The sequence below is a fragment of the Poecile atricapillus genome, chromosome Z (assembly GCF_030490865.1).
Source record: "Poecile atricapillus isolate bPoeAtr1 chromosome Z, bPoeAtr1.hap1, whole genome shotgun sequence".
NCBI lineage: Eukaryota > Metazoa > Chordata > Aves > Passeriformes > Paridae > Poecile > Poecile atricapillus.
Genome location: NC_081289.1, coordinates 123,124,635 through 123,149,600, shown reverse-complemented (window position 1 = coordinate 123,149,600; position 24,966 = coordinate 123,124,635). Strand labels below are relative to the sequence as shown.

Below are 24,966 nucleotides of genomic sequence, written 5' to 3'. Positions count from 1 at the left end.
TGCATCATCTTTTTTTACTTTAGAACTCAGATAATGAGTACATGTCATAGGTACTGAACTGTGCAATCCATCCTTATCACTTGCATTTTTAGGCTAATTTTACCTACTGAATGACTATTTCTACAAGCCAGTGGGGTATGCAGCAATATAGTCAATTGCAAGAGGATGCACTTTCCTGCTTCTCTGGGTTCATGTATTTGTTAACATCTAGTCCCAGAACAGTTAAAAAAATCGTCTTCCCTTATAATTAATGAAAACAAAGAAGTCAGAGATAATTCTTCATGGCAAATCCTTCTTTTATCACTAATTTTGAAACTAGTTTTTTGCAAAAATAAAAATCAGGCTTTGGCTCTTTGAAGAGCCAAAGAGAGGGCAAGATCTTCATCCCAGAGAATGCATTATAATAAAGTAAAACGAAGTTTAAATACCTCGCATACAATAGCATGTAATTTGTACAGCACTTCTCAATCAATACATATCCATCTCCAGATCTCTTTTGTACATTGTACAATGCGTTTTTAAAACCTGTTTTGCATTTAGGAACAGGCTGCCCATCCCACTAAAGGCCTAGAAAGAAAAGTCCCAATGAAAAGAGAGATGTAAAAGAATACAGGACTGCACATTTGAAGGGGCAAGGAAGGACTGTAAAGCCCCTGTCAGGGGCAAATTTCTGAAGCCACTTAGAAACTTGGAACATCTCAGGGGACATGGAGCAGCAGGTAGAGTGCTGCAGCAGACATTAACAACATTCTTAATAGGAATAATTGATTTGAATTTCTATTTGTCGTATTATGATGTATATAAAACTACACACACAATAGGTGATTTATAAAAAATTGCAAGATAAAATGCAAGTCAGTAAAGTAAACAACAGGACTACATAAAAATTATTGTTATTCTATTAGTAAATAGAACACTGCATCCTCTGGTGAAACAGAGCAAATCTGCAGGGTTGGCAGTAAGTAAATACAGTAAGTAGATGTGTAAATATTCTTTTCAACAGCACCTAGGTCCACTTTTTATCTAGTCTAACATGGTACAGTGTAGACTCCATTTCTCAAGTGTTTTCCTACTGAACAAATATGCCACGGTGTCATAAAAGCCCTAGTGTTCAAGATTCCAGCATCTATCAGCTAAAAAGGATTTAACAACTTTCCCATTAATAATAAATCAATCACTGAATACACTTTCCTACACAGCAATTCAAAAGATGAACTGATGTGCATTACAGTTTTTAAATTAATAACAATAAATTTTTAATTAATTATGCAGAAATTAAAACAGTACCTCTCCTCCTCTGTAAACCCTCTAGATCACCGGTCTTCTTGAGCTTCTTCTTGGCACTGACTAGCTGACTGCTATCGAACAGATGTGCTGGAGGGACACCAGAAGAGTGTTGGACTCCCTTCTCCACACTCTGACGTTTGACAGAGCTGTCACTTTTCTCTAAGGATTTGGTGGCATCTTCCTTGGAGGGCAAAGGTGGAGGCGGAGGTGGAGGTGGTGGAGGCAAAGGGGGTGGAAGCTGTACTCCAGTAGCAGTCTCTGGTTGAAGCTGGTCACTGGTAAGTGGAGAAGTGCTGACATGGGGCAGGTCAGAGGTAACACCATTAGGAGGCATAGAGACATCTTGAACTTGTTTTAGGCTTGTAGATTCCTGCACTTGCAATGGCTGAACTGCTTTTTCCAATTCCACCTCTTCGCTCTTCTCTTGGATTTGTATGGTTGCTGGCAAAGATTGAGGCTGCTCAACACAGGGCACTGAGCTGGCTGCACATTTTCTTTTTGCATGAGCCAGCCGTAGTCTGGTTGATTTAAGTATTACTTGCCCAGGATACCGCTAAAGTGAATAAGGTATTGACAATTACGTAAGCACATGCAATGGACTACTTCAGATTTTATGTACCTGTCATTTCTGACAAACGATTTTCATTCTGTTCTGTATGTAAAACCAAATAAAATATATCTCCAGCTTTTCTTCAAAAATATATTCACATTCTTAGTTTTTATTCTTACTTAAGCCACAATTTATGTATGATTAGTCTAGTCAGTGAAATACATGGGTTAGAATTAGGATTTCACTAAGAATCAGATTGCACATTCAAAACTGTTTTTTTTCTGGAAACTAAAATTCAAAATTCCCTCTAGCTTTCCTCTTCTAAACCTGGTCAATAGCTCCCTCTGCAAGTGCAGAGCAGTCTGACTTAATGCACTGGCCTTATAAATGAATCATACTGTTTTAAAAGGTGTATCTTGAGAACATCTAAGATTTTCAGACTTAATTTCCTTCTTGAATTTTCTGCCTCATTATCAGTCTTCTCATATTAGTTTTATCCACAACCTCTTGAAAGAAAAAATTAATATCTTTTGCACAAGTCTTGTAGGCCTACAGCAATAACATGTAACAGTGTTAGTATGTTAATAGCTCATGGACAGTGGCTGGTTAATGTAAGAAATTTGCTTTAATTTACAGAAGTTACAGAATTCAAGAGCCTTGCAAACAATAAGGACATGAAGAGTGTACTGATGAACAAGACAACTTTCCAGCAAAGAAACTTCTCATACTTTTTTTTTTCCTAATGTATTCAACAAAAAAGTTTTCATGAATTAATACAGTCTCTCTTTTCTTTTTACTTTCAGTCCTTTTCTTATTCTTTCCCCTTCATTCCACCTTCTATGCATTATCTGATGGTTCCATTGTAATAAGAAGGGGCAGATATTCTAGCAATCAGCAGTAGGAGGGCATGTCAGATGACAATGCTCTTTGTAGGAAGTACTGCTTAGATTATACTTTTTGGGAACATGTGCCAAGTGTCTTGTCACAGGATACATGTGTAAGAGTGAACAGAAACTTAAGGCACTGGGAATGCAACAGCTAGAGGAATCTGCTACCACCAATGCCATATTTTGCTGAGAATTTTTCAAAGATAAGTTCATGATACAATGAAAGAGTATCAATAATGATATCAAATAGAGTAATTTAATAATTTGAATTATTATATAATATTATATATTATAGTAATAGTATAATATATAATACATATTATTATATATTTTATATATTATAGAATCATCATAATAATATCAAGAAGAATACTAGCTCAGTGAATGCTGTTACTGGAATGTGTGAAAATTTCTTTGGGAAAGGAATCTGCCAGAAAAGAGCAACTGTTCTTCTGTTACCTGCTTAAAAGTACGAAGTCTGTCCAGGGTTTTCTGTCGCTCCTGACTAACCCAGGAGCTCTTTCTTTCCTCTTCATCTTGCAGCTGATCTCGTTTCTGAGAAAACATATGGAAAACATACAACTATTATATCCAGTGCTCTATTTGGCTGCACTAGAAAAAACTCTTCTCCTAAATGCGAAGAGCTACTTAAAAAGATACTTCTCAAATAAACATAACTTCAAAACTTGGCCTTTGGCTTCCCCTTAAAAAATACTATATATTTTGTGTTTTGTTTTCTCAAAGAAACTCGAAGCTCAGTAAAAAAAAACATTTCAATCTCTAACAGGAACACTTGGAAGACTTGTTACTTAGAGAGATGAGAAATAACAAGTGACAGAATGCTATAGTTAGAGAAGCCTCCTTGAATTAAAATTGCATAAATTAACCAGAGAGCAAAGCAGCATCCCTTTCCCCCTCATTGCAATAACAAAATGGCAGTCCAAACTGAAAGGCTTCCCATTTAGAGAAGTCATGTCTGTATTTTCAAAGTACAAGAATACACAGAACTCAGCATCACAGTTTTGAACCCAACAGTGAGCAAATTAAGTAAATGTTTTCACACAACAGTAAATATAATATATTTAAATTTATTAAATATATTAAATATATTTGTATTTACTCCAGCTTTTGTTATGCAAACCAGCTTGATTTTATATAATTGCACTTAAGTAAAGGTCTGAGGCTCTTCCTTGCATCTAGGATAGTTGTGTTTTTTCTTGTATGGTGATTTTGTCTTATGGAAAATACACCTTTGGATACATCTCCTTTAACTAATCATTCTTTCTTACAGAACTTCAGCAGAGTTACTACATCTTTGAAACAAACACTAACACCTCAGTCAATTTACTGGAAATGGAAGCTAATTACCAGAAGGTGAAATTTACTGCATGCAAGTTCAGAAGCTATCAGGAAAAATGACGTAACAGCTGACCACAAAGCAGCAGAAACAGCAGCTTTAATTCTTAAGATGACTCACAGCATTTAATATTACTTTTGAAAGTGTGCATCTTCATAATCAAAAATTCTGATCACTTTTGTGAACCTTTTACTCTCACTGATTACCACAAAAGCAGTGTCTGCCTGCCATTTTCGTAAGTCAGCTAGTGGCCTGGTGTCCTTCATAAAAAGCCAACTGCTGTGATTTGGAAGGAAGGAAGTATAGATGCATTAGGGAGAGAAAGATGAGAACATGTCTGAAAAATAGTAAGGACAGAAAACATATAAAGGTGAAGAGGATGAGAAGCATGTGGTAAAAGAAAGTAAGAACAATGGGCAAAGAAGTTAGAACAAAAGCATAAAGAAAGGAAGGAAAGTAGTTCTACCACTGTACCTGAATGCTACATATGCATTCAGATCAAATTTTTCCTGAAGCAGCCTCAGATTCAAGGGGTTTTTTTGTTTATTTGTTTGTTTTTGGTTTTTGGTGTTTTGTTTTCGGTGACTTGTTTATTTGATTTTGTTTCACTTTTAAGTAAAACAGTAAAATTGCAAATCTTATTTGGTTTCAAATTTGGACTCCCCTTTTCAAAGGTTTTCTAAGAGTTGTATTCTCAAAATTCTTAATGAAAACCAGTCATTTAAAACCTTTTTTACCATAATGCTAGAATTTTTCAGTCACATTTTTAGCAGAAAAACCCCACACAAACACAAAAACTTAGCATAAGGTTCTTCATATCATTCAAGTGGGCAACTCCATAATATAAAACTCTGCAGTACTCTTGAGAGACAAGGAAGTCCTTTAGCTTTGTCAAGTCTCACTAATAAGACTGATAAATGGGCTACAATCCACACAGTAACTTCCTCTGCCTTACAAGAACTTATGAAAAAAATATATATTTTATTTTAATTCCTGAAAGAATATTCCAATACATACTGCCTTTGACAAGTAGCCTTTCCGTAAAATAAATTATGCAGCTGACTTCCTGGACAAATATATCAATGTTAAAAATGTATAAGGATGAAACAAAATCACTTTCACTAATCTAATTGAAGCCTGAATTAAAGAGACTTGGATTTCAATGCATCTTTGTCAGTGATCTTTATCAAATATTGATACTATATCAGCTCCTAAGGCCCAATCCAGAATTTGAATATTTTTTAAGTATATTAGGTACAACTTAAGAGACCAGTTGGTCTATTCTCTGCAACCAGGCTATGAAAAAAAATTGTGGAGCATCCATTTGGAACTGTAAGTTTATACAATTAATTCCAGTAATAGCTTTCGTAAAAAAAGAAAAGTAGCATCCAAGCTTATTAAGATTCCAGAATCATTGTGTGATTTCCCTACTCATATCAGCATACTGGACGTGATACTTGGAGATGTTCAGAATCGTCTATGTGCTGATGATAAACGCTAACAAATCACTCAGACTGTGTTCAGAATCATCTATGTGCTGATGATAAATGCTAAAAATCGCTCAGACTGTCAGCCTAGCATTAAGAACTGCTCTACTTGTTTGGTTCTCATGTCTTCCTAACACAGCTATATATTCCCCCCTACCAGCATAAAATGACACAGAAATCCGTGGTGCAAAGGTCATGGATAAACACCATCTTTTGAAAGAGCTATCACTCTGAATGCTCTCCTAATTAATGTATAATGAGGAATGCAAGCTATTAATGACAGGCTAAGCTCAACAGCAGAAAACTCAAACTTACCAGCTGAACAGTATGGTGCATTTTGTACTCCTCCTTGCTCTGGTGACGCTGCTGGATCTTCTCATTATGTTTTGCGATACAGATCTCCTGAAGGGACATAAAGTATAACCTATAGAGCATGTATTTAAATACAGATTTACATAATGTCATATTTAGCAAATGGCATCTAGAAAAATAGTAGCTGCAGAGCCTATTTCAGACAAGCTCATTTAATTTACAATGAACTGTAACTGAAAAACCACCCCAAATCTATTACTTTTAACTACCAAAAGAATAGATCCAAGTGACAGCTTCTTGGAAAGTCTGTTCTACAGTACCAGTAAAAGCGTGGTGAAGAACCAATCTGTCAACACTTCATAAAGCCCTTGTTTAACCCCATGTATTTGCACACATGGAAAATAACTAACTCTCAAATTTCTCAATATTTCTGTTTATGCAAATAGACAGCTTCCCATTTACAGGTGTCTGCCCATCTTTCCCATGTACTATCTGCAAGCACAGACAGCAATGAAGTTGTTATAATTCATTATGTTCATTTATTACACTGATCTCACATCTCTAACATCTGGTTTAAAACAAGAATTTGTCACATTGTTTGCAAATAAGAAGAGGTTAAAATAACAAACAAACAAACAAACAAACAAACAAACTAGGCCATATTACAACTTCAAGTAGATAACTTCATTGGACGATACTGAGGGCCAGGAAATTGGACAGTATGAGCAATGTAATTAGACCTGGTACAAGCACCATGCAGAACTAGAACAAAGTCTGATGTACAGTCATAAACAAATCCCACAGTTGTGCAAGTATGGATGCTTAAAAAAGCTGCTCATCTGCAAGTTCTCTATGGACATGCTTTGATCAAATAAAAAAGTAACCACGGTTCCTGTACAGGACAGCAAAACATCAGTGTTGCTGTTGTATACAGGTAACTGACAAAAGCAAAGATACCTGTGCAAATACTGTCCCAGTTCATCACAGGTATATCACAGAATGGCTTAGGTGGGAAGAGATCTTAAAGCTCATCTAGTGCCAGCCTCTCTGCCATGAACAGGGGACCTTTCACTAAACCAGACTGCTCTGCCCCATCCAACCTGGCCTTCAAGATTTCCAGAGATGAGGCATCCACTTCTTCTTGGGGCAACCTATGTCAGCAGCTCAGCATCCTCCAGAGTAAAGAAATTTCTTTCTAACAACTATTCAAATCTCTCCTGGTTTAAAACTGTTCCCCCTTGTCCATGTAAAATATCTGTCCATGTCTAAAGGCACTCTCCTTCCTTTTTCACAGCATAAAGCTCCTTTTATGTTCTGAAAAGCTGTACTGAGGTCTCCCCAGAGCCTTCTCTTCTCCAGGCTCAACAACCCTAGCTTGTCATCATAGGAGAGGTGCTCCAACCCTCTGATCATCTTCGTGGACCTGCTCTGGACTTGCTCTAACAGGTCCACAAATATATATAGTCAAACACTGCTGGGTTTTGTGCTTCTTTCTGGAGGCTTTTTTTCCCCCTGGTGAAAAGAGTTAATCCTGGAACATTCAGTCAATTTAATCTGTAGCTGAGAAAGTACAAAACACTTCATTTCTGTGTTTCAAAGACACAGCAAGCTATGTAATACTAACAGAGAATCTGAAAAATTTCCTGTAATACTTCCAACTAGTTTATAGTTTAGTCTCTACTTAGGTATTAATATTGTAATGAGAAAATGTAAGTTAAGCATGGTTTGGGTTTTCTGACATGTCTCAAATACTCAGGGGGCACAATTTCATGTAATGTTTTCACTTCATTTAACATTATTTAAATCTTTCTGATTAAATGAAATAATGAAAGATACTTTAAGTATGTAAAGAGGACAAAACTAACCAAAATGTATTTGGTGCTGACTTGGTATTAATAAACAATCTACTTTGATGTAATTAGATCTCTTTGACAAGAAACAGTAAAAACTGCTAGGAGGGGCTGAAAACATGTTTCAGGACAGGATTAGAAATCTGAATCATCTTAACTAATTACAGAAATGGTCTAAGGAAAAAGGAAAGGTTGCAATTTCAGAGGGACAAATGCAGGGTTATACCTGTAGACAAGATTAAGTGTACTGGTGGGCAAGATTAAGTGACTACAAACAAAGAATGAAATAAAAAACCATCCAGATGGCAGCATTAAGAAAATTTTCTGGATGATTAGGGCAGATGACAAGTTCAATATCTACCAATGAACACTGGCAAAATAAAAACTAAAACAACAAAACAAAAATTAATAATTGGTTGTATGAGCAGGAATACACAGCCTATTGCACATGCGAGGTAGCCCTTACTGCTAAGCACTGGGAAGCAGGCATGTTAGCATAGAATCATCAAGTTTGGATGAGACCTTTAAGATCATTCAGTCCACCTATCCACCCAGCACTGCCATTACAACCACTACACCATCACCCAGCACCAGATCCAGACACTTCTCAAATACCTCCAGGAATTTTACAACCTCCCTGTGAATTTATGTCCAGTGAGAGCCACACCTCAAGAAATATGTTGATCAGCTGTATAGAACTGGGAAAGCAACAAGAAGTAATGCTCCTTCTTCCTTTAATCAACTAATTGATCTCACAGTATCAAATTGTATTTCTATTAAATAGACAAAAAGGGAGAGGTGAGAAACTATTTCAACCTTTCTCACCAGATAAACTACAATGTTTAAGACTAACAACATGTAATATATGTAAAAGAGATGTGCGACAGTATTATATCTAACTAGTTCCAGTGAGTCTTGCTTTCAGTTTAAAAAACAACCTAATTAAAAGGTTACTTTTTCATGTGCAGAAACTGTATTTTATTATAAGCATTCAGTGTAGTTATATTCTTACACTGCTGTTATAATAGTAATAATAACAATACCAATAATCATATGCCAGCTGCCACTGCATCTACATAACACCTATTTTGGCATGGGCTGAGCTTTAAAATGTGGGCTTGCAAAATTCTAAAGGTATCCTACTAAATGAACACAAAAGCATGTGAGGAAGTCTCCTAGCTGAAAACACACATTATGAACATAACACAAGTAGCTTCACCAATCGGTTGCTTCTCCCAGTCTGCTTGTGATAAGGAATATTCTTGCCAGGTGCAAAATAATTTGATTTCATCCCAACTCTGTTTTTTCGAAGATATTTTTCAAAATATCTTCTATACCATTTTCTTCACCTTGGCTCTTTGCTATAAATCTAGCTCCCTAATAAATCAGCTGCTTGTTCCATATGAAAATTAATTAATACTAATGTGTAGCCAGCAGGGGGTAGACTGGCATAACAGTAGCAATTTCCTGCATGAAAAATCTATAGCCAGCTCTCTAGAAGTAAGGAAAAAAAGTGAAATTGCTATTAAAAATTTATTTTTTAATAACTCACTGTCATCAACACAAAGGGACACCATAGAATGATTAAGAAATGCAAACTGTATTAAAAAAAATAATAAGGCATTTATACTCATGGTAGTACAGTGAAGAAATATCAAACTCTGTAAAACCATGCATTTTAAAAATGTCACTTCAGTTATTCTAGAGTCATGACTGAGTTATGTTTCCAAGACACCTTCCACGAAAGTTTCTAAATAAAAGCTTGGTACAATTATTTGACATAAAAAACAACAACAAAACAAAAAAAAAAAAACAACAACAAAAAAAAAGAAGAAAAAAACCCACCAATCTACCACCAACATCTCACCAACCCAATCAAAAACAAAACACCTGTTTAAAAGTCTGCTTTCAGATACTTTTCTGAAACACACAGTCAGGAACGCAATCTGAAAAGCATTAAGTACACTCTCATCTCAGTTCAACAATAAATGTTTCTTGAGACAGACACAGATTTACCACACAGTATGTACTTTTCATATTCATCCTTAAAAAGTCACTTTTCTTCACACAGCATTCAGTCACCACTGCCCTCATTCTCACCATCTACATTCTGCTTTTGTATCCCATCTGTATCTTAGTTTTGCATACTTGACTTAACCTGAAACACTTCAGAGCAAGAATCCTATTTTACTCCCACAAATACAAGCACTCACAACAGGCACCTTAAATAGTGCTCTATATAACTGTGTTACAATGCTTTGCAGTATCACTAGAAAGGCCACTGAAAATACAAAGATTGCTTAAAAAAATTAGACAAATCTCTGAGTTTTGAATTTCAGGTAATTGCCAGAAAGTTTAGTAGGAGTCTGCATTATCCAGCAGTAAGAAGAGAAGCTAAAAAATGGACATATACTTTTCTGCCCAACAAGTACCACACAATGGCACACAATAGGTTCTGCTCTTTCTACTTGCTCAAATAAAGATAATTTATCTTCTCAAGTTTAAACACACATTGTTCTATGCTGTGATTTTTCTAGAAGCTGAAAGCTATGTCCCTGCAGCACTCAACTGCAAAGAATGCTATCCTGGGCAATGACATAAGTAAGAGCTGGAAGTAGTTCTTAGAGCAATGTGATGTCCAAGTTCCACATGGAGACATTACTTCAGGTCCTGAAAGCAGTATAGCCACAGCTCTCCCAGCACCTTGTTGAGAAGATGTACTGTACCACTCCTGCATGCAGATGCAGACAAACAACACAGCTCTGCATCTGGTCACAATGAACAACCAGACATGCTGCTACTCCTGCTACAGCCAAAACCAACTCCAGCTTAAACAAGATATTCTATCACAGCATAAATTTGAAACAAATGAGCCACTGAAGGTGACTAGTTCATTATACAGATATATGGGCATGCTAAAAAATCTCTACTCCTGCTTCAGGGTTTCTTCTTGATGTGTGTACTCCATTAAGCAAAGAACAGCAAACAGGCTCTTGCTTAAAAGCAAAAAAAAAAAACCACCCAGGTGTCTACTTTGTAAGGTGCCAGCAGTTTCTTTTCATATCCAGGAGGAAATATCATATTATACTGTAGCCTGTGTAGATTAACGTAATATGACAAGTAAGCTCATACCTAAAATACTAACAAGGTTCCTGATACTTCTCTTTTCAAGCTCATGTAAAACAAACTCAATGACTAAGCAAGCTACTTCACATAATCAGCTAACAGGAGACCTTTCTCCTAATACTTCATTAGCAGTGTTCTCCATATTGGGTTAATCAGAAACCAGACAGAGGCTGACAAAATACAGATTATTCAATATATAAAATGGTATCAACAACTTTTATTTGCTCTGTATGCTTCAGATTTAGGTACAGAAATAGATATTATTATGAAGTGGAGGCAAGACCTGAAGGGTTTACTGTCAATCTGCTAGAATTCTTTATATGAAGGGGTCATCTTTCACATAAAGAGACATGACTGGGAACACACAACCACACCAGCCACTCATCCTAATCCAGAATGAGGCCTCAACTGACATTTCTGCATAGTTTTATAGTATATAGTATGGGTGGAACCTATTTTCTAACAAGTACTTACTATGGTTTCTCAGAACTTTGACCTAAACAGCACAACTAGAATTACAAATTAAGAATATAGACTGGATTTCATATAGATCTGCCAAATTCAGAGTATCAACAACACATGACATAAGTTTAAAAGGATGGGGTAAGAGAATGAAAATAAAATTCACTTGTGAGAAACACATTTGAAAATTCTCTTCTGCAAACATATACAAAACTACTCTCCATAAAAACATTCGTTCTAGCATGCCACATGAAAGTATTCTGATTAATTAATATAAATAAGTTTATTTGTTGACTTCAAAGTAATTGAAGGTTCCTTTAAAGCTAGAAGAAAGGTAAACAGAATCTTAAATGCATCAATTTAATAATACATGCTATTTAACTTAGTTTTCTGCAAAACAACTTCTAGCAAACCATGAATGTAATCCACAAAAATTCTGGGAAACTTGTACCTGAAAGGAAACCTTTTTAACTTTTATTAAATTTGCTAATTATGTCCAAAAAAAGGCAATTAAACAGTACCTTCTTATTTCTGAGGTAGGCTTTCTTGGCTGAAATACGTCCACGCCTTGCTTCCAGCTGGCGGATTTTTTGTTGTAACTTTTGCAGCTCCTCTTTTTGCAAGTGTACAGATGTTGCCATATCCTCTTTTTCAAGCATAGCTTCCATACTTTCATAAGTATCATAATACACCACTTCATCTCTCTTCTCTATTTCAAAGATGTCAGCAAAAAAAAAAATCAAATCAGTGGTTTGCATTTAATTAACATTTTGTTTTCCTCAACAACAACCCTCCCACTGAGTTGCAAGATTTGATGCAGAAAAACACCACAGCCCTTTCAGAGGACTAATTCCAAAAATCAGTCAGGTCAGAGGAAAAAGCATCAAACAGCAAGGCACTGTACAGCTTTAAAGTCTTTATGAGGAACAGAAATTAATACCAATGAAGCTCAGCCTGCTATTCGGGCAAGCTCAGAGTATTAAAACACAAATGAATTTCTAAATGTACAGCTATTATGTGTAACCTGATTTGAACACAATGCCCGTGCATGTCTTTGGGTCTCACAAGGGACCCAGGGCTTAGCAGTTTTCTCTGGTCTTCACCATAAAGTTCAGGATAGACAAGACTATCTGGAGTCTTCAGCATCATTCTTCTGTTACAACCAGCCGGTAATTTCATGTAAGGGAACTCAGACATCAGGACACCAAAACACTCTCCTAGGTTTTTGATGTCCCAGTCACTGCTCCTGAGAGGGAGGGAAGGAGGGAGGGCAATTTCAAGGCAATCCTTCAAAGCATTACAGGGCTGAAAAGGAGGTAATTACTAATAGTTTTATCAACACTCATGATTTTTAGCTTCCTGAGAGAAGCATTTGGAATAACAGTGAGCTCATCTTTAAATGCTGCCTTCTCATCTCTTGCCAAGAAGGAAAGAGTGGTGATTATAAATCCTTGAAGAATGTTGGAATGAAGAAGCTGCAAAGACCTCTTGTTCTTTATTCCACTGGCATACAAAGTAGGATATATTTGTAACACACCAAGAAGGAAATGCATTACTGCTGTCTGAAACAGGCAGAGGCAGCTGGCATGTCTGTCAAGCATCTATTTCACAGCAATACCAAACTTTCTTATTTCAACTTTATCAACTACCTTCAGAAAGACTGTAATTTCTCCTACTTCAGCTACCTGATTATTTGGGAACAGGCATAGGATTTTCCTTAACATTTTAAAAGCTGTTGTCACCTCATGTTATTTGTGTGTACAGTCTCTGCTGCAACCAGAACTCGGACTGTCATGTTAATTTCATCTCAGTAGAAGTCATGGCAGGACCAGACAATAAAGCACAGCAAGATATTCACCTTAAAATAAAATCTAATAAAACTTGCCAAACAGTTTCTTTACTTCAGCATTTAGTTTAAAAATAAAAACCCTGTAAAGCTTCATCAATATGTAAAAACTGCCAAGTCACTGGAACTCCCTTTGAGATACCACTGAGTAAGAAGATGACTCATATCTGACAATTATATTTTACCATGCAGTTATAAAATGGGAGAATTTACACCTGAATTTTGCTTTAAAAGAATTTCATGCAAAGTTAAAGACAGAAATATACAAGTTCACCCATCACAAAACCATTTGGACAAGAATGTACTCATACTTTGTACAAATAAGATAAAACCCTTATAAATTCTACCTAATAAAGTCATGTTTTGTGAATTTCAATGTGGGTATTAGTGACAGTGAAAAGCAGTGTTGCTCATAATATGACAATTTATTATAATCACTTGATCCTTTTCAGATCCTGTGCTGAATTTGCAAATTTTCAGTTCTCCTGGGTCACAATCAACTGCAGTCAATTCAAACCATGCTCTCAAAACATTAGTTGAGAACTCTCTGAACTATCTCTGCAGAATCAATACAGTCAAAGACTAGATAGAAGCAACAGCATCTACTCGGCTTACATGCATGAATTTCAAATCATACAAATGTGGAAAATCAAAGTCTGTTACTTTACTATAAGTACATTTTATTTTTAAAGTGTAACAGACCATGCTATTCTTTTGACATCATAGGAAAAACATTAAAAGACCACTGAATATTTTAGATGCTCGAATTCAGATTTGGTGCTGAATAGTCTCAAATATATGTAGTCACTTCCACATCACTTTATTTTTCATGTTAATTGTTCTAACCACCTAAAGGAAGTCTGGGAAGGTAATTTCATGTATTGAACAATTCCCACATGTTTAGGAATTGTATTTTTTCATTTTCTGTCCTATGGCATAGTTTGGGATTTATTATTAAACAATATCTTACAAATTTAAAATAGCAAAGGAAGCCAGAACAGTGAACTGTTTTGTTGCCACAAGGGAATAAACAGGGTGATGGTTTAGCTGACCGAGGGTTTTACTTAGGATTAGGTTGTGGGTTGAGGGTTTTTTTTTGAGATTTCTGCAGAAAACATTAATGACAAACAGTATTGCCCTGTGACATTTTTAAAGCTTAGTCTCTGATGGCCCAGAGGTTTTACTACCACTACACCAAAGACAAAGGATTTTGATACACATTTCTTCTCCATCTCTTGTTCAGGGGATTTCTTTCAGTTTGTAAGTAAGCAGACCATACCATGTCTTCAATACCAAAACTAAATGTCCGATTTCCCAGCTCAAAATCTACCTCAAAATCATTAACTAATTGTCCACAGAAACACTAAGTCTAAGCTGCCACATTTCTCCAAGTAATTTATAAAGTTTCCAATCCTTTTGTCAAAACATACAGTTATAGTTGTTTCATCACAAGAGATAAAGATTCATAGTTAGTGTTGTTACAGTGAGACAAATCTCTGATACCTGTTTTTTCCTTTTCCAGAGGCAACTCATAATACAATCCAGCTTCAAATATTAGAAGAATTTTCTATCCATAGGAAAAATTTTTGTACAAGCCCTACACTCTAAAAGCAGTAAAACAAAGCTTGCTTAAACACAAACATTAAAGACAGAAAGGTCTAAAGGATAGAAGTGGATTGAAAAAGGCTGTATGATTTACATGTACTGCTTCCACAATACATGAGATGTAGTAGGATAGTCAACTCTGGAAGTATAAGGTTTTTCCTGCTCTATATCTGAGACAACGACATGAGCCTCAAGTGTAGCAAAAGGAATCCAATCTGCAGATACAGCTTTTGAAAACAAATCACTTTCAAAAAATGAGTAATATCAATGCATATTATTAGTTAGATAAGTCAAATAATTAAGACATTTCCTCCTCCTTGATCTCAGTTCTCCAAAACTTAAATAGTTTGTGCATCTTATATGCAAACTTCCAAATACAGGCAATGAGAATCATCCCAGAACTTCTGTATGTGTATGTATATGCCTTATAAACAGTTGTAAATTTAAATTTAACAGTACTTTTGCAGCTCTTCACATGGCAAAGAATCTGCTCTCATTTCATTCCCATAGGCTTCCCTGGACTCTTAAGAAGAAAATTATCTTTCACAGATTAGGTACTAATTGAAATAAATAAAACACCTGACATCAGTCTTCTGATGCTTTCAAGCTGTGCTGTCAGGAGCAGCTCTTCACATTTCAAGATCTCGAACTGCACTTCATATAACTGAAGCTGTAGGTCATAGTAATCAGCTTCTAAGTGGTCCAAATGGGCTAAGGCTTCTGTACCACCTTTCAGGCTCTGCATCTAAATAAAAAGAGAAAACAACAAACAAACAAACAACTCCAGGATAACGATGAGAACAAAATCACGGATTTTATGATTACAGCTAGATATTGTCTGGTACAGTAAATGTAACATGTCAAAACTGAACACATCAAGTTCCTAAGATACATTCTGATCAGACACAAACTTTAAGATGCCTTTAATATCTCTTTTCTACATGGCAATGAAATAAATCCATGGCATTGAATTACATTTTGCGACTGTCAAGTGTCAAGTGATACAGTGCATAGTGTGAAATATCCCTCACATTCTTTTACTCTACCACATGATTCACTAAAGGTACATAATTAAACTAAATTAGAATTCTCCTGTCTTCAATCCGAAAAGTCTAAAAGTAGGCATCTCAAAAGCAACAGTTCGAACCTGTTGAAGCAGAACTGAGGAAAAAAACGTGAAAGGATGCAGAAACAGGGATAAATACATGCACTGATCATCTTGTAATGACAACTTACTTCTGGTATTTCTGGAGTCCATCACAGGAGAATAAATACACAGATTAAAATACTTATATATATTTCAGTACTCATTTGTGTTTTGTATTTGAATAGAAAAGTAACACACAACCAAAGTGAACTGCAAACACTCTCTTTCATTCAGTCAAACAAGAATTATCTGCTCAATAAAGCCAGCCATTCAGATCATATTTAAAAAATAACAGCATGTTAGGGAATCTTATGTGCTGAGTTTGAAGGGAATACATGCACCTCTACAATCTGCATGTAGAAGAGTTAGGGCCACATCCAAATTCTTTACTCACTCAAAATATGTATATCTGATAGCTTCTCTCATATACGGGATGAAAGTAATGGTAAATTTTAACAAAGATTCGTGATTTGTCTACCTTACTATTCAGAAGAAATGTCCAGTTTCATATTACAGACAGTCATTCATTAAAAAGGGATGTCTACCAAACAAAAATACAGGACCTATTTAGCCATACATTTAAAAAGTATTTGCTAGCATGTTCCCAACATTATGGTGTAATCTTCAAGTTGTAAAACTGAATCTGTAACAAACAGCCACAAATAGGTTCCCTGAGTTTTATTTAGCATACATATTTTAATATGACTATATTAAACTAGAAAGGTATCTGTATTGAATGAAACCAATGATCCATTTTACCCAATACCCTGTTTCAAAAAAATGTTACCTGCAAAAATCCAGGAAGATGAAACTTAACAGGCAGTGCAGTGATATCTTCCCAAAATGATTGACCAGCCTCTAGCACAGCTGGAAGCACAATTTAAACCACACTGCTGACATAAATTTGTCCTGTCCTGTTTTCTTTTAAAAACATATATGCTTTTAGCACCTGCATCATTATCTACTGACAGGGATTTCACAGCTCAATCACACACAAATAATTCTGCATACTATACTTACTTCCATATAACACTGCTAGACAGAAGATCTGTGAATCACTTCTTGTAACTCCTACCTTGAGTTTCTTTTCCTATATTTTGTACTTCTGTATGCATCTTTTATATATCAACTATTAGTCTGAAAACTCCAGTAAGTCCTTAAGTGAACACCAGAAACCTTACAATCCGTAATGTATTATGTATATGCTAAAGTCCAGAGCTACACAAAAATGTCTTGTCATGCCACTTTATTACTCTGCATCTATATTAAGTTACTATTTTGACCAGAACAGTGAATGACATAATGATTGCATAACTGGAGTGAACTACAGGCTGCTTTTCAAGACCAAAGGACTGATTTTCTTGAACTCTCCAGTTTTTCCATATAAGAGGGATAATGTTTGTTGTTCAGGCAGGATATTAGCATTTTTCAAGGGATTTTCCATTTTCAAGGATGTACTCAGTGTAAAAAAGCAGCAAAATTTGGTGGATTTGGAGGTAAGGGAAGTGGGTGTGGGAAATGTTTGTTTAATTTTTAAATTAAGGTACTGTCAAACATGACCACACCTAAGAACTTCCCCTTTTCCATGAACTATGAAATTGACTTCGCAATATCTTTCTTAAAAACAGACGTTCCCAGATTTAAAGCCACGGTCTATATAAAAACTGAATACAGACATAAAAACACAAACCAGCTGCAAAAGTAGCAGCTTACCAAGTTATAGCAGCTGAGTACTTCATTCAGTTGCACTGGTGTCCACCTGAAAAAGGACCTGACAACTGTACCTTAGCCCTATAAAGAGCAAACATTACAGATGCTGTTAGTTATTTCTTCTGCTTTAAGGGTATACCACCAATCTATTCAGCTTTCATGTGCAAAATAAATGGGAAATTAGTATTGCTGTATGGTTCATGGGCAGATATCCTAGCTACATAATAGCTCCCCATGAAAAAATAAAATGAAGACCTTGAATTTCAACAACTTACATTAAAATTTCATGTAAGATACTAATAATGTGTGATGTTTCAAAACAGTATCATTTCTTTTGGGCATATTTCAGTATATTCTGCTAAAAAATTCTCTTCTTAATTGAGAGCAATTCTTACAAGCTTTTACCACTAATTCATCCTTGCTGCATCCTTGGTAGCCCTCAGGCTGATCAACACAGTGAAACAAACACAAATTTAACATGAGAACGCTATGGGAAACATTCTGCAGTTGTGATGATTTTGCCTGTACTAGAGCTAATTTTCTTTACAGTGTCTGTATGAGGCTGTGTATGGGATTTGTGCTGAACACAAGGTTGATAATACAGAGATGTTTTCGTTATTGCTGAGCAGGGCTTGCACAGAGACAAGGCTTTTTATACATTTTGTATGGCCACTCTGGCAGGGAAGATGGAAGTGCATGGGAGGTTGGGAAGAGACACAACCAGAACAGGTGACCCCAGCTGACCAAAGGGATATTCCAGACCATGTGACATCATGGCCAGTATATAAAGTGGGGGGAAGAAAGAGGAAGGGAGGGAGATTTGGAGTAGTGGAGTTTTGTCCTCCCAAGTCACAGTTATCTATGATGGAGCCCTGAACTCCTGGAGATGGTTGAACACCTGTCTGACCACAGGAAGCCATGAATCAACAACTTGTTTTGCTTTGCTTATGTGTGTGGCTTTTGCTTTCCCTATTAAACTGCCTTTATCTCAACCCGCGAGTTTTCTAGCTTTTAACCCTTCTGATCCCACTTGTGAGGGAGCAAGTGAGCAGCCACTTGGGTCTTGGTTGCTGGCTGGGGTTAAAACACCACAGCGGTGGAACAAAATATTTAAACTGTAGAGATCCAAGTTCAATTTCCTGTAAGGCAACAACTTTCTGCATTAATGAAAACAAGTAATTTAATCTCAATACAGTCTTTGTTGTTGCAGTCATATAAATTAAAGAGTGGTGTCATTCACTGAATCATAGAATGGTTGGGGTCGGAAGGGACGTGAAATCTCATCAAGTCCCAAGCTTTGCTCAGAGTTCCATCCAACCTGGCCTTGAACACTTCTCAGGAGGTTGATCCACAACTTGTCTAGGCAACCTGTTCCAGTGTTGCTCCCTCAAAGTAAAGAATTTCTTCCTAATATGTAATTTAAACCCATCCACCTTCAGTTTAAAGCCATTTCCCCTTCTACCACAATATGCCCTTGCAAAAAACTTCTTTTCCAAGACTAAATTTCAAAACTCCATAGACAACCTGCTGGACACCAACACTGTCCTCAAAAAAAAGTCATATGTCTTTATTCTGAACTGTCATTTTTTCTCAGCTAAAATCCAGATATATTAATTTCTTGAGCATTTTAGTCTCTTCAAACAAATATCCTGTTTTCATCTTCTAGAATATAGTAGCTGAATGGTTCACCAGGAGGCATTTCAGTTCTACAAATATTTTCTCTATGAGACTGCCACCATTCTTTGCCAAGATGGGATTCCCAGTCATGTTTTTCACATTCAACTCTGTATACTTGAGCCTTTTACATTCTCAGAACACACAATGTGTACCAGAGGAGAAGCTGGTTGGTGCTGATATCACCCTATCTCTGTATTCAGACCCAGAGCTTGCTATACCTTGTAATACACCACCCCAAACCACTGTGCCCATTAGGTGTTCCTTATTTCTCTGTCCCCAGAAGCCCCAAACTCACAGCTCAGCAGTTTCATCCTGATGTACACTGGAATTAATCTTTTTTTTCCTTACAGCCCCTAAGACTAGCATATCAGACCAAATATTCACTCATTCACCAGACTGAGATCTCATTCAACAAAAATTCACAGGTCTCGACATGGAGAAAAATGTGCCATGAAAAGAAGATGCACAGCTGCTCTAAGTGAAAATATTCAATATATTTTCAATTAGTACTGCTGGACTGTCTTATCAATTCTTGGCTAAGGATGACAATAGCCTAATAAACTCAGGTTTTCAGACGACTCCTGGATTTCCAAATCTAAAGAGCACTGAAATGCAGTAAACCTATTTTTGTGCTCTGGGTCCTGCACGTACTCTCTCTTCCCTGCAGATCAAGCAGTCTTCTATGGAGGGTCCTAAAATAGACACATAGTCTATCAGCCTTACAAACCTACAAGCCTTTGCAGTGCTAAAGTCATGAGCTCTCTGGATAACCATAGATAACCATTTGTAACAGCACCATGACTTTAGTCAAATTTTGCTGAAACATTTGCAAAGTTATCTTAAAACAGTCATCTAATTGCTAGCACACACATTAACATTAGTATGACAAAATGTTATTTGCACCAAACGTCCATATGATAGCAAAGTTTAACAGAGAATTCGTAGTATTGTTACTTTTAAAGAGATGTCATAAAACCCTATAAATGTGGATATTTTCCTGCTAAAGCATTTAAGCACAGTTTCATGTATGAACTCTTTCCTCAGGAAAACTGTAACTAGCACAGCCCCCTCTGGAAGATTGCCTCAGTAATTAAGGTAAGCAGAGGAGTGCAGCATAACCATCCAGCTATCCATATATTTACTAATGGTCAGACACTTTCCATCTGGAATGTGAGAGCTATTCTGAAAAGGTGGTCATGCCTCTGAGAGCTAAACTGCAGAGATTACATGGCAGCCAATTTCTGTCTCATCCTTTGTCTTCACTTTACTCATCCCAGTGGACAGCTATAAACACTAAAAACTGTCTTTCTGGTTGACTAACCAGGAAAAGGTGAACAGAAAACATACGTAAGTGGCACAAAACTCACCACACCTACATTGCAACATCATTTTGTCTAACATTGTTTCTTTCTATATTTCCTTTTTTAATTTTCTACTTACTGGCATGAAAACTTACCTCCTCTTTCAGCGCATGTTTCTTCTGCTCCAAACAGATTTCTTTAGCACGCATCAACTGCAAAGTCTCCTTAGAAACTGCATACTGAAGCTTTTCCATACGTTCCACTGCTGCTGCCCATGCTGCCTTACCAAATTTTTTCTGGTCTGCTCGCATTCGATCATACACAGCTACAGAAAGGAAAAAAAAGACAGGCATCTTACTAGTCTATTCTTCAGACCACTAGTGATCCTGCTGCAAAGAAAATGCACACATTTGTACTTAATAAAAATCTCATTAATATAATCATTTGGTCTTGAACTGCATCCCAAATTTTCCCCACTTCTGTAACCACCAATTATCAGCTAATAAAGTCTCCAGCTTACCTTAATAACATTTATAGTACAGTCATAAATTTAAATAAATCTGAAGAGTGAAAAAAAATTAAAATTTAAAACAGTGATTTCAGCTTAACTTCCGAGTGCAATTCTGTAAGAACACTATGAAATTGAAACAACATCTATGTTTTACCTCAAAATGCAGAAGTTCCTAGCCTGATTCTGATTTACTATTCTTGGGCCCCATATAACATCTACGTGGACACACAAGATTTTCACCACTGTTAATATATAGATCATGTGATACTGTATTTAACTTTGCAAAGCAAAAGCCACAAAAGCAATGGAATCAAAGGAGTGGCATTCAGTCACCACATGCTATTACATACTGTTCTTAGCTAATAAGAAACACATTTATGCTCTTATGTATTTTTCCTCTGCCATGGGCTAATATTTGGGTATTTAAGGCTACCCTGTGATCAGGAGGGTTCAAGAAAAATCCCAAACACAAAAAACAGGTAAATAACCTGTATATTAAAGGTCCATGGCTGTAATCAGCCTTCAGGTGTGTTACCTTCCAATGGTTTTCCTCCAAATCCTGACTGCTGTACATAAAAATTCATGTGAACAAAAACAAGTAAGTATCTATAAATACCCATTATCAATTAGCGGTGTATCTTATTGGCTACCTTTGTCATATTGGAAAAGGAGCAAAGCTGATTAGTACATTTAGAATGTGCTCTGATTAAATTTATTCCAACATGCTTTAACCTATTAAACCACCTAGTTTGAAAAAAGGTGAAACTTCACATTATCTTTAACTTGGGTTGTCATTGAATAGAGGTAATTTGTGGTGCCTGCATCTCTTGAGTCAGGTGTAGCAGTCATGTACAGAGATGACAAGAAACCTACCAGTCAAAAAAGAAATTTCTCCTCTGAATCTTGCACAGGATCTATCACCAAGGCAAAGAAAGAAACAGGGATCTGCACTCAGGCATGGGAGGACACCGGGGCAACCTTTTTCAGTGAACTAGAAAAATGTCTGTTTGCCCTATTAAACTGCTTATTTCAGTTAAAATGGTACCAGGATGAGACCACAGGTGTACATACCAAGTCACTTGACCTCACTTTACTGCACCACTTTTTATTAAAACCATCACATTCTCCAAACACAGAAAAGCCAAGGTTATATCCATGAAGGCTTCTGAACAACAGAGCAGCTTTAACTTAATAGTTAAACTGAGCTGTTGCTTAATGTTTAGAGCTATGAAAAAAATTACTGAAAGGCAAGGAAGACTAGAAAAGGAAAGTAAGTGAAAGACAATTAACACTTACTATGGAGGTCTGCCATATCCAGTACAGAAAACAGAATCCACCAGGGACTTTATGCTTCCTAAATCCTTTGCAAATACAGAATACTGCCAGTAAAACTACATTGAGAAAGTAGCTGTAAAACTTCTACCTAAAATTTCTATTACCTCTGATCACCTCTGATGATGTTCTGAAATGGTTTACAGGTGAAAGACTTGAATAGACACAGAAGAAAAAACAAATAGGAATTACAACTGCATTTTCCTCATGAAGGATTGATGAAAAAAATAACTCATAGTACAACACAGAACATGGTAAACATTAAATAATTTCATTTTTCATGTGATGGATAGGATGACAGGAAATAACTACCTTTTTGTGTTTTAGCTGTTATTTCAAAATATTTAACTGTAAGATCTTGAATAGAAAGCACAGCCATGTGAGCTTTTTTCTGCCAATCAGCATCTTCTTTTTGCAGACTCTCAATTCTTCTGGGACCTAGGTAGTCATTCTCTATCGAGATCTGAAAATAAATCAGCCCATAATTAAAAACACAATTAATTACAGCTATTCTGCCAACAGCAAACAGTTTCAGGGCTAAGAAAGAAAATAATACAAAAATGAGATAAAACTACCACCACAATTTCTACTCAACAGTAAAAAAACTCTTTGGAAGCACTCCTTCCTCTTGAAAAAGTATATCCATCTTTCATAATTACTTTTCTTACTGGATGCATAAAATCCACATATTTAAGTTTGCTTTGTCAGCATATTTTTATTACGCATCTTATTCTCAGCAGATTACATGCATGCTTCATGCTTCATCCAGGCTTTCTTCCAGCCTGGACTATTTCATTCTGAAGTAAATAAATGCTCTTCAATTACAATGAAGCTGGCAATCAGGGTTGTGCTGGGGTAATGGTAACATATTAGAAGTTTTTCTTTGGTATAGATGATTTTAAAAAGTATATTTTCCTAGTGCCTGGGAGCTCAAACATCCTTTCATTGCTAAGATCAAGGCAATTTTATTCTGAGATCACAGCTGTCTGACGCCTGTAAAAGACCTGGAGTTTTTTTTACAATAATAAAAACATAGCTTTCCCTCCCAAACCTGAGAATTTTTACACACCTGTCACACTACAACAACAGACTACATATCCTATATCTTAATTAAAAATTTAAGCCTGATCATGCAATACCGAAGTATTAATAATTAATATTTTTCATATTCATCAGTCAAGAAGACACCTTACTAGTATAGGCAAAACTGAACAAAACCAAATGTGCTCATAACCTTGTATGTCCCTGAATATTTCAACCTGAAGTTCTAATACCTAAAGGATTAATCTTGATTTCACAGAGCTTCAATTTGGTCCAAAATTGCACTCTATAGCTCAATTGCAAATGAAAGGTTTTTAAGTGACTGTTCAGGACGTACTTCTGCAAATCCACTTGCCTTGTCCCTTAGCTGGATGATTTTCACAAATAAAAATAAATAGATGCCTCCTAAACACCTGATCATTTCTTGAAAAACTTATAGGACACTAATAAGGTATTTGAATCTACTTCTTATGTATTTCCAAAACTCTTTGAAAGGCAACACATAAGGTATAATGTTGACAAGTGGTGAGTGAATAATACTTTTACTAGATATGTTGCAATGCTCCATTCTGTGGAGCATTGTATGTACCATGTCTCCTGTCGCCCTGAAAACTCAGCTTCTGAGCTTGCTGACATGGTTTTTTAAAGACTTTCCCAGGACAGTAACTATAAACATAGATATGTGTACATTCTTTCTGTTACACGTCTTGTGATGGGCATCTCTCATGGCCAGTGCTGTGAGAAAGTGTTATCCTGACCATCCAATCCCTGGCTGTGGTCAGGAGCCTATAAATCCTGGGGGGAAAAAATAAACCTCTCTCTTCTCTTCACCACACCTCGACCTGTGTCCGTGTGATCTATTCATCTTCAGCGGCAACATCTGGTGAACCCCTACGTGTCTTGCACGTGATGGTTACAGGGTACTGTCCAGCCTGTGGCTATGGATGGTTTTGGGCTTCCTCTTACGGATGGCCTGGTTTTGGAGATATGGCGTGCAGTGCATGATCAGAGAGGAGTTGATGTTTCGTATGCTGACTTTCAGCAATTGTGTGAGTACGGGAAAACTGAGGGGTTTTTCCCTGTGGTTGAAGCGATTTTTTCTCAGTCGGCTTGGGAGGCTTTAGGCGATTTCCTGCTCGAGGCTCTGCTGGTCGATTACGAGCCCCGGCTGCTCCGGCTGCTCGGGATCTGGCGAAGGTGCGGCTTTCTGAGGTTGGGTCCCGAGGTCGGCTCCCCCGGGATTGCTGGGGCCCCCGGCGGGTTGAACGGGGCCGCCGCGGGCCCGGTGGGCGTGACCCCGCCTCGGCCCGTGCCCCGGCGGTGTAAGCCTGAGGCTTGCCGAAGGGCCGTCGGGGCCTCCGCGGGACCGGTGGGCGTGACCCCCCATCGGCCCGCGCCCCGGCGGTGTAGGCCCGGGGCGGGGTTGGATCCCTGCCGGCAAGCTGGCCGGAGCGCCGCGGACCCGGGGGGTGTAAGCC

The 24,966-nt window shown here is 37.0% G+C and overlaps 1 protein-coding gene across 2 annotated transcripts in view; it reads right to left on the bottom strand.

The window, feature by feature from the left end:
* The window catches only part of JMY (junction mediating and regulatory protein, p53 cofactor), a 65,576-nt gene that overhangs the window by 9,110 nt on the left and 31,500 nt on the right, over window positions 1-24,966 (bottom strand). Inside the window, exons 3-9 of one of the 2 annotated variants that reach the window (XM_058865053.1) lie at window positions 22,760-22,910; window positions 20,760-20,929; window positions 15,349-15,514; window positions 11,840-12,027; window positions 5,884-5,970; window positions 3,184-3,279; window positions 1,288-1,840 (exon numbers count right to left, since the gene is read on the bottom strand). In XM_058865053.1, the coding sequence (XP_058721036.1) occupies window positions 1,288-1,840; window positions 3,184-3,279; window positions 5,884-5,970; window positions 11,840-12,027; window positions 15,349-15,514; window positions 20,760-20,929; window positions 22,760-22,910 (1,411 nt within the window). The remainder of the gene's footprint in view (window positions 1-1,287; window positions 1,841-3,183; window positions 3,280-5,883; window positions 5,971-11,839; window positions 12,028-15,348; window positions 15,515-20,759; window positions 20,930-22,759; window positions 22,911-24,966) is intronic. The other variant, XM_058865054.1, reaches the window with a different exon arrangement.